We start from the raw sequence: 20,465 nt of genomic DNA, 5'->3' as shown, positions 1-20,465 counted from the left end.
ACAGTCAACAGAAAACAAGCTGCAGTATCATTCAGAAGGGTGCAAATACACAGATGAAGAGCAGCCATCAGAGGAGCAGCAGCATAGCTCTTTCAGATCAGGGAGCCAAGCCCTTGTTCCCAAGATGAAGTTTCAGCTGCCTTCACTGTCTGGCAGGACACTCCAGGACACTTTCTGCGATACAGACCCAAGACTGGCCTTGCTAAGTAGAAATCCACTGGTATAGAATCACTTTCCATTACTCAAGCTTTTGCAATAACCATGCTGGCTCAGGACCTATCTAAGCCAGACTGTTTGCTGTCCACAGCTCCAGATACTGGACAGCTGTCCTGGTCATTTGTGCTCCCCACACAGCCAAAGTCAACGCATATTTTGACTGTCTTGCTTAATACCTCAGGGGCAATAACTATTCAATGGATCGCGCTGCTCATTCTGCATTCTGGTCTATTTTGGCTTGACAGGTGGTAGCAGCAGCATTTTAAGTTTGCAGAAGCAAGACATCGAGTACTTCCAAGCAGTTCACTAGTGCTTAACTGTCTTGCATGCACAAAAGCAGTACCTGCATTTCTAGAGCACGCAAAGAAAGTCTGCTTCAGTCCTACCTACTTCTCATACCTCCTTGCCTTGCTCCTCTTCCCCTAAATTTGTAATCCTAATTACTAGCACTTCCCAGGAGAGTATGTATATTCATTTCTCATCCCAGTACTGGGAAATGCAGGCAATTCCCTGTGGGTTGGAGTAGAAGATACTGTGGTGAAAAGGATAGCTCTGATCCCCAAGATCACACAGTGCTCCTCCTAGCAAGGCAGCCAGTGTCACCATAGAAGCCACACAGGCCACCTCCTCAGTGCCACACAGCAGTTCTGACAAACAGGTATAGCACACAGAGTTAAACTCACCTCGGGCTGTGCCAGTGTGCACAACTGTCTATTGCCCCTGTGTTTGAAAACACCGGTCCCTCTGGGTTATCCTGAGCAGATGCACTAGCTTCTAGAGATCTGCCTACAGAAACAGAGGGATGCAGCATGTTCTTTACACCACTAGGTGCTAAGAGTTGAGGACAACTCACAAGACATCTCAATGGGTTCTCCTTAACTGACTCTCACATTAGAAATTCTTGTTGCAGAAGTAACCAAAAAAAACCCCTCAAAATGCCCCAAACCCAAATAAAACATGGACACAAGATTTGAAGAATGAGGATTCAGATCTGGAAAGTATGAAGTTTCAGTCATTCAAGTGTCATCCACCCTGTTAAACTTAGAAAGATACTAGCCATACACATGTTACCATCACTGGCTTTGCCCAATCCCCAAGCCCTCTACTCTGGGTTGCTTGATCTGATGTAATGGCCTCACAGCATTATGATGGTGGTGTTAAATGGGGATGACAAACTCAAGCATAACAAAGATACTAAGAACCACACCACCTTTCATTCACAATGCTTCATCACCTTAAGGACGTGGTGTGCTAAATGTCCAAAACAAGATCAGCAAGACAAGAAACTGGAAGCCAGCATCAGCTCTGCAGTTAGACTCCTTTGAACAAATTTATTATTTATTTCAAGTCCTGTTGAAAACACCATTAGCTGTTGTGGGTGTGTTTGTTATTGACAGAACTTCCCAGATCCTGCCAGAGCACAAGCTGCGATGAGTTCCCTGTGGGTTGACAAAAAAGTTGATTGGGGGGGGACGGACACAAAAGGAAGAGGTCAGAGGGGAGGGGAAGAGGTTTAATTACACGTAGGGCAGCTAAAGACACGATGGGGTTTTTCAATAATACATAATAGATCAAAAGCATATATTTAGTTTTGAGAACAAGTTCCTCAAACCACAGTAAGGTAAAACAACTGAAAGAGCACTTGAACTACTGTGAAAATGTTTGCTATGCAAACATTTTTAGTATTATAATGAATGGCCATTTCCACATGCCAAAAAACCCCTTGTCACAGCAACTGGCAAGTCTGCTATGGCATAGTCAAAAGTCCCACAAATGACAGCAGAAGAAATATGCAGATCATTATCTTAGCTCCACTCAAAATTCAGCCCTCAGGAGCTCAGTGTGGAGGAGGCTAGACATGGCCCAATCAATTACCATCTGTCTCTGCTGAAGCTCTTACAAGATCTCTTTAATATCAGACATAAATGTAGCAGATTTGTGTGAGAAGCACATCTATTCATATTATAGCTGACTGTCTACAAAAACAGAACTGTAGACAAGTGCGATTTGAGCAAGAGACCCATTGGCAGTACCTGGAATCCTATCTGGAACAAAACTCGGCTTCACTAATGTCCTCCTTGTCCCACCAGCAATTCTACCAGCCTGCAGCCTACTCCCTCCCCATATGTCATGTTTTAGCCTGGTATTGCCAAGAGTGGTCAGATTCAGGTATCTGAATCATCTTCACTGCATCAACTGTCTCCTTTGCAAACACATCCATACCTTCTCATGGACAGAGAGCATCCAGTACGAAAGAAGATACATCCAACACTCCCAGATTTCACATACCCACCACTACTATTTCTCCTCTTCCACGAGTCCGTGCTACCACGCAGTGTATTCCATACCTGTCCTATAGTTCTCTGCGCTGTGTTCTGGTCACTATGTAATTCTAAAGATGCAAAACATCACAAAAACCTTAGTAACTGTCCGCCAAACCAAGCTGCAATGACAAGTCACCCCACTAGAGGGGAGGGCAGGACAGAGAAGACGTGCCCAATGCATGGTCAAGTGCAAGCTTCAGTGAAGGAAATACTCCAATACTGACACGACTACTAAAGCAAGCACCTTCCAATTTTCTTGCCATTTTCAGTGCATTTCCAAAGAGGAGGAAGCACTGCTGCCAGTGCAACAACGATCAGCTAAAATGTGGATCAAAGCAGTCCTTTCTGAGGACGTCTCTGAGAAGACAGTTTACACTTTGAGAAGGAATGTGCTTGGACAGCATCCTTGGACACTGAAACCACCCATTTGGAGGTATGACCTGTGACAGTGCCCCACTTCAGCTTTGAAAGCTGCCATCGCAAAGGTGGTAGCAAGAACCTTGGATCTTGCCCCAGCCCCAGGTCTCTGTGCCCTGCAGCACCCGTGCTGTAATCACAGCAATAGGTGCAAGAGACAGCAGCTTCCATATACGCTACTTGGAGATTCCTGATGCTGGATTGCTCCAGCCTCCTCCACCAGCTTGCAAGGAGGAAGCACTGATGAGCTCCAGAAGGAGTCATGCCCTGCTTTCCTTGACCAGAAACAGAGGCCTCAGGGGAAATGGAAGGAATGAGTCGCATAGCTCTAAACTAGGCCACGATATTAAATGCAGTTTAAAGTGAAAGATGAAAAATTCCATCTCTGCTCCTTTCAGGCCATGTAGGACAGAATATGCAAAACATTAATCCTGTTTGTGCTTTGATCCACTGCCAACTATCTGTCATCAAAAGGGCAAGGGAGAGGAGAGAAATTTTTGAGTGCTATTCTGTTCTATACAATGGGTGTCACTTCGTGTCATGCAAACAATTCTGCTCTTATAAATCTCCTTTTTGCAGACTGATGTAATGATAAACAAGATTCAATCTGCATTCTTATGTACAGGGACTAGAGCTGTTTGTCTGTATTTAACATGAGGAACATCACAGCAAGTTCTTTTTCCTGTAAGAGATATGACTGTTAGCGTAAGTCATGCATCTAATATTCACTACATTTCTATTAACCAAGGCACATTTCACACAGACTAAACCCTAAAAATACACCTTTCAAATATTAAGCAGTTATTAAATTGGAATCTCTTTTGCTACATATGGTTTTATGCCAACATAGCTGCCTGTATAGTCAATGCCTGGGAAGTGTTTTTATCAGAAGTGTGAGTGATCACAGCCATCAGTATCAGGAGAGCACCAACGACTTAGTTTTCACCCCGTAAGTCAACATTTTGCTCACAGGTGTGACGTGCACACATTACAGAACTCTCCCCCTTCTCCATTTTCTAAATCTTGGCTAGGCATTGCTTTTTGGATGGGCAACTTCATTATTTTCATTGTTTGGTATGCTTTCCCGTGACAGGAATCCTTTGTCCAGCAACAAACACCAACAGTGAGTGATCCCAAATTCCTCACAGGAAGGCTGAACCAAGAGATGGATGTGAAAACACTCATCTCTTGAAACTATTAATTTTCAAAGTTTTAAAAAAGATCTTTATTAACAGGGGCAGCAAGGCCTTGTGCAAGAGTAGGAACACAGAAGCTATGTGAGGCAAAGAATTTGAAGTCTTTCAAGTGAAATGCAACTGGCAGCTGCTTCTTTATACAACAGAAAATTAGTTCCTATAGATCCCTCCAAACCCACAGCAAGATTTAGATGTAACCATGCCATCAGGGAGGCTTTTCACTTAACACGGTCAAGCCACCATCATGTGAACAACTCTGGACCCAGTCTCAAAGGAGGCACTACAAAGAAAAGGCTTGTAATTAAACGAGCAGTCTTCTAGTTCTCTGCCTGCCCTTTCCTTGGCTAGATCCCATCCAGTTGTTCAAACACACACGAAGCGCCTCTGAGCCGATCACGACCTTTGCTGGGAAGAAGGCAGCTGCTTTAGTCAAATCAGAGGCTGTGCATCCAGGCACCGACCCAGTGGTTAAACCATGCAAACACCCCTCTTCAGAGCATCCCCAGCCCTGTGGATCTTTGTTTGGGCTATAGCTGTACTGTATGTGGCAAGCTCCTCGATACAGGACCTCTCCTTGTGTGTCAGCAAGTATTAAGCAAGTCAGTACAAAAACCACCCTCCCCCAACTGTTACATAATGCATGGATAACCCAGTCTGGTCGAGTATTGCAGAGAGGGTGCCATTACTGCAGCCACAGCCTTCCCTCTAATGCAATACAAGTCACCTAGAGATAAAAGCATCGACTGGATTTTCAGATTCCTTAGGGCTCAACTCAACTCCTGACACACACATGGTGATATTAGAGGTGCCCTCGGGTATCCAACATCTGCACAAGACTGGCATTAGATGATGCCCAAAGAAGCAACTGGATAGAGGTCCTTGAAGTCCAAGGGACCAGGGTCTGTGCACAGACATCACATAGAACTGGTGTTCAACACATTCCAAGATGAATTATTTGACAGATGCCTATTCAACAGCAGGCCCTGCACAAGGCTGGTCCTATCAATAATCTCAAATCATCTGCTGAAACAAAGCAAGACAAATGTTTGAGTCAGATTGCCAAATATCTATTACACATTTCTGTAGCAGAGAGACTTCCATGCAGTAGTCAGAGTTGTATCAATCTCTTAAATAAACTGTGTTAGCGAAAAGCCCACACATCCTGCATTTGCAGTAAGGCTGAAGTGCCAGTGACAACAACTCTGGTTGGTAAAAAGAAACAAGGGCTGACTTGAAAACCCAGATTGATAAAAGGTTTCCTTTTTTCTTGCAAGAAGCCCAAGACTACACATAAATTCACCAGATGAAGCTTCCAGGGCTGGAGGGGGGGTGCTGAACTGTAAAAGGTACCATATTTCCAGTAGCAGTTCGGTACTAAAAAGGGTGATTTGACCACAAAAAAACATGGGCAGCCAGAGTTTGTAAGTTCTACAGCTGCAACATGGAGAACAAAGACAACCAGAAACTTGCAGCAGTCTGAGTGAACTGATATATTCGGTATATTATGGAAATTATCAATCTGGTAGCAATGTGCAAGTATTCAACGTATAGAGGATAGGTCTCAACGCTGAATCGAAAACCAGTTCATTTCAGAATCCCTCCATCTCTGGAGATAGTTAACCTTAACCATTATTAAAAATTAGGAAACTAATTAATGAAGTCACCTGGTATGCTCTGGAGAGCTAGTCCATTGCTACTTTTTGAAATACTTACATTTGCCACACAAACACTTTTTAAAAAATAGAAGCTGGTACCAGGAAGCCTTTAAGTTTGACATAAAAATTCTTCAAAAAGTTAAGCTGAGCAAACTTGGCCACAAACGGGACAGGGGAGAACTGCGCTGTGTCTTGCATGTGCTTTTACCTCCCCAAAGCTATAGGAATAAGGGGTAAACAAGAAGCTTTCTACAACCATTTCTTTCACTCATCACTATTTGCCTAAAATGTTACGAATGAACACTGTTTTCATCCTCGTATTTCTTCTGTGGTAAAGGTTCCACACAAGCAGTAACTTTCTGCAGCCAAGTGTTCACTCAGAGGTTGGCATTCCTTCTGGATTGTTTTCTGTATCATTTGCTGTGTCAGTAATTGGTATATTTAGGTCAAAGACACTGCGCTCCTGCTCTGGAGAGAGAAAAAAAACAAGTTCCTTATCAAAGCTTTCATCTTCCCGCTGGAGCAGAGATTTATGCAAGCCTTGTTTAGATTAGGCCTCACTAAAAACTGCAGAAATAAAACTCAAACACTTGAAGACAAAAATTAGAAGGCTCCAACTGGTACAACAAGAGTCAGGATGAGAAATACAGTGTGACACAGCCTGCTACACTACACCACAAGAACAGATTAAAAAGGAGATTACTGTCAATTGAATTTCTGCAGTGAAATAAGATTGCCTGACGGGGAGTACAACAGCTTTTGCCTTAATCACAGAGATGCAGACAAGGGAAAAAAAACCCAAACCAACCCACAACACAAACATTGTAGATATATATTTACATTCAATATCCTTACACCAAAGGACTATTATATATAACTTCTCTCTACAACCATGTAGTAGCGTATAATTTCTAGACATTAAGAAAAAAAAAAATCTATTGTCTCCCTGAATAGACCTTTCCTCTAACTTTTAGAAGGCCTTTCAACACTGCACAAGTATGAAAGAAAAGGCAGATATTTAACATAATTATGATGCTTTACATTTGATCCCTCCCAGAACCTTGAAGATATCTGCTTAATGTCCTTTTAGGCAAAACTAATGAAGATGCCCACTGGAAATCTTAAAATCCAGAAGCATTTTTTTCCCTACAACGATAGCAAATGCTTATGGTGATGGGACAAGTGGGAGAAAACTCACTTGCTGTATAAACATAGGCACTTTAACTCCAGTTTTCATACTGGAAGCTGTTGCTGATGTCAGAGCTATAGTTTGACTAAGACTAAGTCAAGATATGCATGTGTACACTGGTGAATCTCAGGGCAGGGCTTCTACACAACCAACAGTCTGTGATTAAAATGAAATCCCAGCTCCACAATTTACCGCAGTGAGCAGCCGTTCATTATCCATTCATGCAGGACGACACATTTACATGCATTAAATTGCCCCTATGCAATTATGAAGGATGGCCATCCACACCTTAGACCCTCTCCAGTCACCACCTGCTAATACACAGACCTTGCTCAACCTTCCAATGCACTCAAGAGCTTTCAGAAGCAGTGTGGCCATGTGCACCTCCTCACCCAGAGCGCCAACACCTTCACCTTAGAAGCTGGGCCTCTTTCCAGCTGGGAGAGTCTGCTCAACTGCTCCATTAAAAAAACCAAAAACAACAAAAAACCGAAACAAAACAAAACCCAACCAACCAAAAAACAAAACAGCTAGCGCTAAACAAGGTTGAAGGAGCCTGAAAAGCAAACTGGCTAATGAGCCATACGCAGAGAAGTTGGAGACCTGGAAGGGCAGCTGATAATCTTTTATCATTAATGAGCAACACTATTAGGCATTACAAGGCATAAGGTGCACAATGCCAGCTTCTGGTTTAAGTCAGTTTCCCATTGAAATGAACACACATTAAATGTGCTTTTAAGAGGGAAATATTTGGTTTTCACTCCTCATGCTGAAGGGCTATTTTAGGAGAAGGAAGGTGGAAGGAAGGGAGGTACACTGCGAAGGGAAGGGTCTTTGTCTTGCAATCAGCCATCTTCCTGTTAGCATCTAGTTTACCTTGGTGCACACTCACAGCAGCCTCATTTGTATCCCTGCTACAGTTATCTCCATTAAAACCCAGGGAGTTATTCTAGGGCTCTGTGCAGGCGCAGTTCCAGTTACAACTCCAGAGCTCTGACTTCTCCCAGAATGTACAGTAGGGTCACTGAAGCAATGCTGCTTCACCTGCAACTTACATGAAAAATATTATTCCCATAATAGGATAAGAATAGAGCTATCTGGATACCATTCCTATTCATGTCATAGCTGTGTCTAGAGAACAAAGCTGTGCCAGCACTGCTCTCCTGTTAAAAGTCTAATTCCTGGCCAGCAACAGCATAACCAGGCACAGGCTTTTCATATTGATAGCTTGCCTTAAACTACAGAGGAAAGCACATGCAGGCATTTATGAGACATATTTAAGGTGCATCTTCACCCCATACTGGCTCAGCAGTACGCTCTTAAAGCCGAGTGGCTGGCTGTAACACGCAAGCATCTCTCTCCTTGCCAGAACGTTAGAAGAGACTCTCACCCACTCAGCTCCTCTGAGATGCAATCCCTGCAAGCTCCTGTCAAATCTCCCCTTGACGTAACGAACATACGACACAGTGGATGAATTAGGAGCAGTGCAGAAATCCTCATGACCTACCTGAACTATAAGCACCAGCAGCCAGGCCTCTTAGGGCCCCTGGCCTATTGCATCAATAATTAAAACATGATTTTCTGGATGAAAAGAATTCTCAAAGTGGGAAGTTATTTAACACTTAAGAAGGTGAAATAAAGACTCTGAAAACAGCACAGATCAACACTCAATCTTTTCGAGTTCCATGATACTCAATCTCTAAAAAGCAATATGGAGAGGAAGTCATTAATATGTCAGATTCTTAACACTGCTTAACCTGAATCTGTGTTCAATGGTAAATTGTAAGTTGCAAATTGTTACCTAGCTTTTGTGAGGAAAACAAAACAAAACAAAAAAAAAACACCACAAAAAAAGGAGGTATCCAAGCAACTACATTGCACAGCATGCCTGGATGCAGCAGCATCTGCGTTGGCACTTGCAGGCTGCTATTGCGTAACCCTGGATTCAAGCAAGAGCACAGCCGGGGACTCTGCTCTATCGCAGCGACATATCTAGAACAGAAGTGGCTGGTAGAGGTTTAAGAACATGAGTTTAGACTCTGTGTGAGAGCAGGAACTGGCAGCAAAGTCTCTTTACCTCTAGCCTCCATTTGGGTAGGGAAAAAACTCACCAAGTGTTTCAGGCAAAACTTCAGAAGGAATTGCTGGGACAGCTTTCTGTACATGCAGGACACAAAGCAGAGTCTTTGGAGAGCCCATGGAAAGGAATGCCTGAAGATAGTCCCTGGCAAGACACCGCAGAGAATTACAAGGTATGAAGGTACTCGTTGTTCACATCCTCCACCCCCAGGGTGCAGAACACCCTCCCAGCTGCCCCGCGTCTGGCAGGGGACCACTGCTACTACAACTGAAACAAAACAGTTATAAACTACTCAGAATCACTTCTTTAAAAAATACACCCAGGTATTAGTCTCATGCTGTTGGAACCTAAGTCAACATTTTCTTGCCTGATACCAGCTGGTTTATAGGCTCTTGCATGCTGTTTCTCCAGAGTAGCATTCTGCCCACACTCTTTCAGCACCGCATGCCTACAGCCAACTGGAGATACAAGGGCCTAAGCAGTTTCCAAGGGACAAAAAGCAAGGCAGCAAATACAATGGCACCTCCTCCAACAGGGGTTGAAGAAAAAAAGAAAAAAAAAAAGAGAAAGGAAAACAAAGCTGAGGAGTAGAACAGGGTTTTCTGGATGAGTCAAATATAAGCAGAACAAAGTTGCATAAGAGTGCCCCTTGACTTCTGTTATTTCTCCCAGTCAGCTCCTCCAAAAATCTATTTGTTATTGTTTATTTGGGTATCAGTCCAAATTGCTGTGGGAGGAGAGAAAAGGAAAAAAGGAAATGCTGTCAAGCTATTAATTCTAGTACTGTAGTCATCTAGCGCTCTCCATCTATTAACAAATCAGTGTCCTGTTTACTGCAACACTCTCTAGGGCCTGAAAGTTAAATACAAGAAAAACAGATCATTGTCTCTTGCAAAAGTGGCTCCAGTACTGCTTCTCCTCAGCCAGGATGAATTCAGCCTTTGCTTATTTACCCACTGCTCAGCCCAGAATGACAGTGTCACTTCATACCTCTCTCCAGAGAGAGCAGGTGACAGCAGGGGAAGCAGGCGCCTGGCAAGCAGCATGCAGCTGGGAGCATCACTCCTGAAACTTAAGCCTCTGCGAAACATTATATTGCAATAATGGCCAGGCTGTGTCAAAAGCCGGGAGCGACTGTGGCCACCACCCATCCTCCCATTCTCCCAGGATAGAAAAGAAGTCACGTTCCTACACGTGTACATTGGTAACTGGAGAAAAGCTGTACTAAACCAGAAGGCAGCGTTATGTTTGGTTATTTCACCCTCTCAGGATGCAGAAGTGCCACTGGCAGTGGGTACAGCTTAACCTGTCTAAGGGAACGCTTCCATACAGCCACTTGCCCTCATTCCAAGCCAAACCTGGCTGTTCCCAGGAATAGCAATGGCTGACACAGAAGCCCACTGTCCAGAACAGCCCTTAACGACAGGAGGACAGGAACACTGTGCCAAAGGCAAAGGAACCACATTAGTCTTGGCACAAGACCGGATTTGCCTGACCCCTGGAAGTTCAATAGATGTATCAGATTTGTGGCCCTGCGGTACTTGTGTATATAATCCCAGCCTCCTTTGTACCATCTGTTTCCCCTTCGGCAGACTGGCCATTAGAGACACAATGCTAAAACTCATGTCTCCTTCATAACAGGTTTTTGTTGATCTCTCCCACGCCTCCCAATCTTTCTATCAATCCTGTAATCTACTAGGATTTGCCCTGCAGGGGATGTGTAACAGCATCAGTGGGGGAAAAAAGAATACATGGGACGATAGAAATGCTTCAGGGCAAGGGGAGAAGGTGTAAAAGGGGAATGCATGAAGCTAGGAGAGCTACAAGTTTATTGAAACCAGATGTTCTCATTATATTGGAGCAAGCCACCAACACACCTTCTAAGTGCCAGGTTTAAGATCTCATCTGAGCACTCAGTGCTTCAACACCTTTTTCTTAAAGAGTTGCCAGTTATGAACCGTTTCCCATCAATACATAACTCTTATATGAGAAAACACACATACTCTGTGCATCCCTAAAACCATGTTCTCTAATACCTCAAAAGTAAAAGCGTTGCCAATCGCAACACTATGCAGGTAAGGAAGGACTGCATTTCCAACCTATAGAAACTGGATCTCTTACAGAAGGTTTTAAGTCAGTGATTGCTGGCTGCCTTTGGTTCCTTAATCCCTAAATCCCCACATTCTCTTCTTGAGGTTAATCCAGTTAAAACTCCCCTTCCCTTTGGCTAGTACCTTGCATAAATAACCACCTGAAGAGCAGAGCTGCAGAAGCCAATGCTTAGAGTATGGCACTTTGTCCTGCTGCAAGAGACAGCACAGAGTAAGTACTTATAGCCTATGCCAGATAAGGTAATGAAGATTAGCTATGTAAGGGCAAAAGGCACTCCTTATGGATTGCTTAAATCAGCAGGAATCAATCATCTAGTCCAATCCAAATCCCCCAGTTGCTTTCTGCCTTAAGATAACGAGAAACAGGTTTATGCTCTACTAAGATAAAGCAACCTTAAACCAGTGTAAGCCCTTATGTGAAAATCCCCCTTTTTGGGAGGAGAGGAGAGAACTTGCCTTTGAGGTCAGCTCTAAATGAGATGGCCATACAATTATAGCCACAGAAGCCACGCGGTATTTGGAAAAGCAACACGGATCAGCAAAAGAAAATCACTTGTTTAGACTTCGCCTGGCTGATCTGGCCGGCCCAGCCAGCTCCCTCAGCCCTGAATGCCATGGGCAGGAGAGTGAAGGCAGCACTAGCAGCAGGCAGCCGGTCCTCCATGCTCAGCCTGCCAGGAGAGGCTTGTGCAACATAGTCCAGCACCTGCAGACCATAAGGACTATCTCATTACACACGAGGCATCAACAACCTAGTCCAGTGAAGATGTATATTTGTGCCACAGAAAAACCAAAGCACACCCAGTGAAAATGCAGAGGAATCCCGAGAAGTGCCTTGCCCATTCCCTCCTATAGCAGGGAGAAAGTGAGGACAAGTGGCTGTATGAAAGCGTTTCCTCTTCTGACAGGTGAGACTATAACCACTTCCAATGGCACCTGTCCCTTGGGAGGGAGCCCTGTGCAACCTGGCGCCATCCCCCGGCCAGACGCTGAGCAGTTGCAAGAGAAATCCTTAAGCTAGGACAGGCTTTGGGTCCGGTACCTGACAGACCACACAGATCCTGCCCCTGCAGCCCCCAGACAGATCTGCACATCTAATTCTCATTGTGAAGCTGGGCCAGAGGCTCTGGAGCAGCACACATTGCTGTGGAGCAGCCTGTCAGAGAAAAAACACTGCACGTGGGCTCCCTGCTGCTTGCCAAGCTCTTCAAACTATGCACTACAGCCAGGACTCTGACCATAAGCTCTTTGTGTTCCTGGTCATTCACAACCAAGAGAAAGAGAAATCTGGTTTTGAGGACTGTTTATCAGTCCAGTCCTTCCAAGATACTCAGTCTTGGGGCTAGTGAGAATGAAAAAACCCCATAAGCTTGCTTGCCCAAAGGGATAGCAAGCAGAATATGCATTCTGCTTCCCAGGCTAGAAGTAGCTACACTGAGACAAGTAGATGTGGGGTAAGAGAACAAAACGCCTGCACAGCTCTGAGCTGCAGTACGTTTCTAGCTCCATTCACACAGATATGGAAAGCCGCCGCTCAGTCTCTGGAGCATATTTAAATGCTCATTGTGAATGGCCGATTAGTCAGAAGTGGAATGTTTCTGCATTCATGGAGTAGCTATTTTAAGATTACATTATGCACTCTGCTTCCATTAATAGGTACACTCATAAAAAAAAGGAAAGGTGTTACACCCATCAATGCATTTGCCCCAGACATGAGTGCTGCATGTACAAACACCCAGCACAAGCAGGGGAAAGCTAATGAATTCTTTATTATTTTTGTTACTGTTACTGTAATTGTTATTGACAAGCCACATTCTCCTTCACAGCTCCAGCGATCGCCTAGTCATTAGGCTTGCCAAATCTTGATGGAACAAGTCAAATCACTGTCCACTGGCCACCTCTGCTATAGGCCTGTCAATCTGCATCTTCCATGGAGACTTAACACAGCCATAGAAGTCACCAGATTGAAAGAGGTTAAGCCAGACCACTGCAGCATCTCACGTGTCCTGCAGCTCTCTGGAGGAGTCTGACCCAGATATTCTCATTCCAGACACCAGTCTCCCTACTAGGGTTGCCCACACTCTCCAACATTACCTTCACTCAGTGATAACTTGTGCCCGTCTATACCCCACCAGTACCTCTGGATCCCCTTCGAGGCCTTGCTGTCCCACAGTTATCAGACACACTGAAAGTTCACAGGAACTCGTTTTGGAGCAAGTCAAGAACTCTTAGGTCTTTTAAGCTAACAAAACTCGTATTATTAAATGCTGCCAAGTTTTTATGAAAGCCAAAGGTGATTTTAGGGAAAATACACACTTCAGTTTGGCCAAGACTCACCCTCCCAATATCTCCTGCATGTATTAGGACTGAAGCTGTATCCATAACATTCGCACACAATCATCCATCAACCGTAACATCAGATTTGTTCCTTCCACTCTCTCCAAGCCTGAGCTGTGATATCAGGGTTTGATCCATGTGGTTTTCTGAGAGGGAGGACTGGAAGAGCTAAGAAGGGAAGCATGCATACAAGCACTTAGCCAAACAACATAGATAAACCACATGCCAATGGCACAAAGGATTTAATTTTAATGTCAAAAATCAGTAATCTTGACACAGGGAAGATTCAGTATAAAGAGTGAGTTTTATGTCAACAGTTTTGCTTTTACTAACAGGTTTGTACAGATTGTTTTGAAGATCAAGACCATAGAATCCAAAAGGTACATGTATAATAAATCTCATTAAAACTAGAGCAGGTCAGCCCTCTGATGAACTTAAGCTGTAGATCCTTCTAATGCTCTTGAAGAAAGCTTAGGTGATGAGCCAAATGAGGATTCCCTCAGCTCACAAATCCACATCTTCTGAGCCAAATGGAAATACTGGATGAGCTAAGCAAAACAGAGTTTTATGGTTTTGCTTTGTTTGTTGTTGTTGGTTTTTTTTTTTTTAATGTGAAGAGCAAGCAAAAAGCCCCAAATTATGAAGGAACAAATACTAGGGTCAAAGCTGAAAATAAAATCCAACTTGGAGGAAAAAGGTGATATAAAAAACATTGTATTAAACCAATGTTACTTTGATGTTGGATTCGGATCTAAAGAAACGCATTAGCCCACACAGACATAAAAAGTACAAAGAAGTCTAATAGTATGAGAACTCTAGAGCACAGCCCATCTGGTGAAAAACAAAAGCTACTAAAGATGGACAGCTTTACTGTCAGGGCATCCATGTGCAGAGACTTCAGCTGACAGTCATCTCTCCTGTAAAGCTTTGATCTCGAGGAGTTTCTGTATCAAATGCAGGGCAGGGGAGAAACACACAGGACTGAACAGCAGTAGCAGCATATATATATATGAAAAACAGTATTACATGGTGTCAAAGAAGGAAATTAAACAGAAGGATGCTCAAATACTTCAAAGCACTGCTTAAAACAAACCTAATATGAAGTGTGACCTTGTCAGCTCTTCAGTGGAAGCTGAGTCCTTCCAGGACTGTGCACGGGTGGAATGGATGTAGACATCAAATGCAGGCAGTGGGACCAGGAGCTGTACACAGGTTCACTAACAACACTTCTAGTGCTCAAAAAATTTGGCCGCTGCAGAGAAACAGTAAAACTCTTGGCACATTTCAACTTTGCTCACTTTACTGCAGTAATGAAGATACTGCTGTACAGATGTCACAGTTAATAACATTAAAAAATGTGGGACAAAGATTATTTCTAACTTTCTCAGCTAAAGCACACACCCCTGCCAAGGCTTTTTCCTTAATAAATAAACAAACAAACTCTTCCCCCAGGATTTCTTTTACCAGAACATGGGGCTTTCCTGTTTTTTAAAGTGGATTTTAAGACAAGAAAAGCCCAGCTTCTAATGCAGAAAATATTTCTGTGTAAATGTGGTAGAGGTAGAAAATCCTAGATTACATTTAACTAGTGAACAAGGTCACAAATTAAGTAGTCTGAGAATTTCTGGTAGCTTAGCCCTGAAATAGTCCCCTTTTTTTCCACCCCCACCGCCTTCACTACTTAGCTCAAAACGCAAGACTAACAAGAACACATGATACAGCCTGCAAATACATGGCTGAAGTCACAGGAAGCACATTCTTCAGGGCTCATGAACCACCACATGACAAACATCACAAGAAAACAATTTACTAATCACAACTTAAACTTGAAATTAAGAATAATAATAAAAACCATTATGGAAACAACTCTTAGGAAGGGAGAAGCTGCACTTGAAAAGACAGCAGCAAATAACAAAGCAGGGATCAGTTCTCACGTTACCAGAAACTTTTGATTTCTTGTGCTACACATGTAAGCTAGCATTGCTTAGAAGTTCCTAATACTGATTTTTAGTTACATAGCTTACAGCCAATCAAGAGTTGCTCAGCAGTCAGTCACATTTGAATTTAATTGCATAGACCTAAGCTAAAACTTTTCTGATTCCGCATGTCTGAAAGCCAGCGGTCCATACATTTGCTATACAGCTTATAGGCAAGAGTGACTTCTTTTCATAAATAAGATGACATGCAACCCACAATCCTTCTCCTTAGCTGTCAAGAAGTACTGATGGGCTATTCAGAACACATACAAGGTCTGCTTCCAACTCCAACCAGGTAAATGGAAATAAAAGCAGAACTGTCTCTTAACAAGATGGAACTGTACAAACAGATTTTCACACTTTTGCTATTTGTGTTGATTTCTGTACCAGAACAAAGGAACTTAATTTTTATTTCCTAAGAGCCACTTTTATTGGAAATGTCTCAAAGCTATACTGACATTTTATCCTGACAATTTAATTAGGGACTGGTCCAATCCTGGAGTTGTGCTCAACATTCAAGGATCCTGAAGGCTCTTAACTGTTTAAAAAGATTACAATGATCCACAGGGCCACTATCAAATAGATCACTGTAGACTCATCCTTGGGATTAAGTCATCTCTATTTGTGAGCCCTTATGTGATGATCTGTCTATTACAGAGCGTAAGTACTGCATGAAAGCCTCTTCAAGGCCTTCACCACCATCTGTGAATTACATTATTAACAATGGTATGAACTTCCTAAGAGCATCTGGTTCTCTCCCCACCCCCTTCTCAAATCACTGGAAAGAGCTCTTCAGTATCAAAACAGGCACAGGCAAAGCACTTTTCTTCCTTTCCCTCTCTCTCCGCCTCCTCCTGCCCTCCATCAGCAGAGGACAGACGATGGAGCTCAGTTCCCCATTTCCATGCCCTACATGTTTTCTGCACAACTCTTGCTATTGTTAAAGACAAACTAAAACTAAGTGACACACGTACCACAGGCATTTTACTGGGAAAAGCAGAAATTTCATCGTTTTGCAAAGGCAGCATCTCAAGTATGCTACTGAGGTGCTGCTGCTACAGAATGCGTGTGCTGAGGCACAACAGACTCCATGGTCCTGCCCCTAGACCTTGCTGCTCACCAGCACAATTCGTGAAGTTAACAAAAAACAGGCAGCAGCCATCAAGCCAACTTGGATAGTTACTGCTGTAGCTAGCTTTCTAGATGCAAATAAGCATTTTGTCATCCCAACCCTCCTCCCCACCAAGGATGTTTCAGAAGCTTATTCTGAAAAAACGCCAGCTTCTTGTAAACAAGAAGGCGGAAAAGACAGTATCTATCACCCAGGACATCAGACCATGCTCTCCACTGAACTTTGCACAGAGTTCACATCAAGCAGCCTCCCTGGCTACTATAAGGGATCACTTACTCTTGTTTCTGCAAGAGTTCCTCCTATCTCATTTTCAACTGCTTGCTCTTCAAACCTAGCTTCTTCCCTTGGTCTATACATAGGGCATTTAGGAGCTTCTCATCACCTCACTTCCCTGTATACATCAGCAGCAGTTTTTCCATTCTGTTTATCACAGGTGCACAGTTTCTTTAGTTGCACAACAGATCACAATTCAGACAACACTATTACAGCCCCATAAGATACAGCATCTTCCTCTGTCTTAAGTTAGCAGCAGTATTTCTTGAAAGAAAAGAGCAACATTACAGCCATCTCAATAAAGACTTCCATTCAGCAGGAAACAACATCCAAAACAAACAACCCTGTAATGTGCAATAACAGGCAAAAAATACTGGGTGGGGGGAGGGAGACAACAATGTTTCTGCACAAATTCACACGAACCCTTCTTCTAATGTATTCTCTTATGCCCACGTTTCAAATAAATAAATAATCAGGTATATGTTGAGATGCTCAGACCAGCATCATCTAGAACATAAGCCTACTGTAATTACAGATAAATGCAGAATTTCTTCAAGTCTGCAAAATAATGGGCAAGTATGTTTGGGGTCACCATCACTCTGATGTGCTGCCCGAACACACGCCCTTTGTGCGGGTCGTAAGAGGAAATATGCAGTTACTGTTGACCTCAAGCTACAGGAGGCGAGGAAGCTAGAGGCACACAGCAGCTAGCCTCCAGGACAGTTCTGCCAGGGTTTAATTTTGTTTCGGTCATAACTAATCACTCTGCTTTGGATGGCAGGTCAGGTTAAAGACGAACCACTACCCAGGCTCCTGGGAAAGGATGTAGCTGTGTTTTTATGCAGCTATTTAAACAAGTCAAGAGAGGCAAAAGAAAATTAAGCAAGTTTTATGAGTGGCTTTAGAGGGACTTCCACACTCTTACTCCCTACAGCTTATTGGGAGGGATGCAAGGAGAAGAACAGCAAGGAAACTGGCATGTCTTGGAGCAAGTTAGTGGCAATTAGAGATGGGCTCTGCTAAGCCTGGCTCCCAACATACAGTGGGAGCATAGCATCCCACCAAAAGGCTCTCCGGATTATGACATTGGTATCTGGAATGACAGCAGCTAAAATTGGAATGAATTCCCATCTTTCAAGCAGTATGTACAGGTGACCACGTAATCAAATTAGCTAATATTTTGCTAAATCAGTGCATTGAATATCACCCGATGAGCTCATTTTTGGAGGCAGTTCAATGCCTCACTTCTAGGACTGATGTCAGTGTCACATGCTTGGAGAGGATCAGTCTGCAGCTGGATATTTTAAAGCCTTCTATTAGGAGCACAGAAAAGTCAGCGGATTTCAACAGCATCAACTAATGAATTTGTGTTTTATCATAACAATTTAGTCACCAGACCCAACTGTCAATGTCTCTGAGAGTATCAGGCCATTTCAAACAGTTCCCCCTCCCTCCACTTTAAGCCACTAGATGGAAACTGAGAAGTGCAGCAACCAAGTTGTTTCAACAGAGAAAGTTGCATTTCAACAGAAAAGGAAATCAACAGAAACACAAGGAAACAGGAACTCTCACTGATTCTGACTGGCTTGAGATAAAATGATTAACTACAGAGAGACTAAACTCAGTAGTTGCAAAACACATAAACAAACAATAGCAGGGCAAAAGGTGTTGAGCATCAGTAGCACAAGTGCTTCAGACAGAACATTCAACCCATCATTCAAATCCCATTCACTCACAGACCAATTGTGAAGTCACCTTTATTTTGACATACTACAGCCTCGTCACTAAGTGTTCATGCAGTATCTGTGAAGTCTCCCACACTTTGATGCTCACTGCTTGCACTTTGTACCAACATGTAGGAATACATTTGCATTACACAAATAAGCAGTGTCTTCATTGTGCAACTGCATGCGACTTTTTTGGAGAAAAACAATGCTCAAATACAAGGAGTGTTGTGTGCATCAGGCTACAGAGTGGGTGGTAGTGATGTTGTCAGAAAGCACTCAGTACTGCTTACCTCCACGCCCATTGACTTCAGTAGAAGGCTACATATGAAAAGTCTCTGAAGATGAAGTTGAAGTGTTCCCTAACACATGGCGCTGTCCATACACTATACTTAAGAGACAAAACAAAAAAAAAAAAAACCACAGAAGTGAAGTGGCATGACATTGTAGCTTTTTTTTAAAAAAAAAAAAAAACACAACCAAACACACACACAACTCTGGCAGTTCCCATTCCAGCTAAGAAATTAGACTATACACCAATCAGTTCTGGGCAAGCTCTGCACCACACCGCCTAAGCCTGTTGCATCTCCAGAGTGTAGGATGAGAACAACGGTAATTTACTGTATGCTTACATTGCTCCCAAAAGACCTTGGATGAAGATGCCTTAAAGCTTCAGTTCTGCTCAGCTGTTAAATTGTTCAGTGAGACTACCTAGGTTAGTCAGGTGCTGTGTGAAAACACACAGCTCTCACATGTAGCACAGGGCAGGACCCATTTCAAAGAGATCCTTGGGAAGTTCCCTCCAAGTTCACAATCTCTGCATCTGTTTCAAAAGCAATTCAGTTCACCTTCACCCAGGCTACAAATATCATCTGTAATAGTTTTACGAACAGGAGAGTCAAAGGCAAGGAGCCCTGAACTGCCGTGAGCATGAAGCCCCATATACAGGGCTGCCAGAGCAACGCGCAGTTCGGGTACCTCCAGAGGAGCTGACAGAAAGACCAGGCACTTGAACTTCGGTGTGAGTGACAAGACACCCTGCTCCTACAGTGTGAGCAAATAAGTTTAGTGTTCAGACTGCATCTGGGGTTGGGGAAGGTTATTATAACCAAGACAAACTACCTCACAGTATTGCTAGTAGTTAACTCCCAGAGGCTTATGACTTCATTTTCAGACTGTAATTTTTATCCTGGGCACTCAATCGAAGAAAGAGGAGACTAAAGGAAATAACAACCTCCTTACATACACAAGTTCTTATTTAGCTGCTTGTGGTTCAGCAAGACATTCCCTCTCTTTGTAAGATGAGGTTTATAAATTCAGTGTACCTTAGATGTTTTCAAGTGAGCAGAATGCACCCTTAATTCCAAACTATCCCATTTTCATCCAGAACTCCTCTATACTGAGCTTCATTTTTTCAGAGTTGTGAAGCTATTTGGCAGTTGTATGCAGCCCAGACCAGCCTGCACATTTCTCTCCCGCCCCCCCCCCCCCTTTTTTTTTTTAATTTTAGACTTAATGTAGCATGTACTCTCAGGAAGGTTTACAATGCAGCCTTTTGTAGTTAACTTGCTCCAAGCTGGGCCACTGCCAGGTTGTTATCAATGACATTTTAAAGCAGATGAATGAAGTTCTTATTATGGTGACAACCAGAATTGTGATATGGCACATGCATACACTGAAAGAAGAGAGCTTGCTATTACTTTGTCAGGTTAATAAATAAACAGTGATTTCATGAATAAAAGCCTTTTATTAGGAAACAAAAGAACAAAATTAATATTTATAAAGCTTTAGTGGTTTGGAGCACCCTTTAAAATAAGATTATTCCATTTCAGTCA

The 20,465-nt window shown here is 43.1% G+C and overlaps 1 protein-coding gene and 1 long non-coding RNA gene across 3 annotated transcripts in view; both read right to left on the bottom strand.

Moving 5' to 3' along the window:
- Positions 1-20,465, bottom strand: part of SSH2 (slingshot protein phosphatase 2) — a 103,610-nt gene that overhangs the window by 71,307 nt on the left and 11,838 nt on the right. The window contains exon 1 of one of the 2 annotated variants that reach the window (XM_037373079.1): positions 9,109-9,182. The exons of the other annotated variant lie outside the window; for it this stretch is intronic. Within the exon in view, the coding sequence (XP_037228976.1) occupies positions 9,109-9,162 (54 nt within the window). The 5' untranslated portion in view covers positions 9,163-9,182. Of the gene's footprint in view, positions 1-9,108; positions 9,183-20,465 lie in introns of those variants that run through there. 2 annotated transcript variants of the gene reach the window in all.
- Positions 13,753-20,127, bottom strand: LOC119141179. The gene is made up of 2 exons (XR_005101866.1): positions 18,924-20,127; positions 13,753-14,777 (listed from the first exon to the last, which is right to left on the bottom strand). It is a non-coding gene; the product is annotated as an uncharacterized LOC119141179 (long non-coding RNA).

This window comes from Falco rusticolus, chromosome 1, assembly GCF_015220075.1.
Source record: "Falco rusticolus isolate bFalRus1 chromosome 1, bFalRus1.pri, whole genome shotgun sequence".
In the NCBI taxonomy this organism is placed as follows: Eukaryota; Metazoa; Chordata; class Aves; order Falconiformes; family Falconidae; genus Falco; species Falco rusticolus.
The sequence above is the reverse complement of the archived record's forward strand: the minus strand, read 5'-3'. Positions and strand labels throughout refer to the sequence as shown.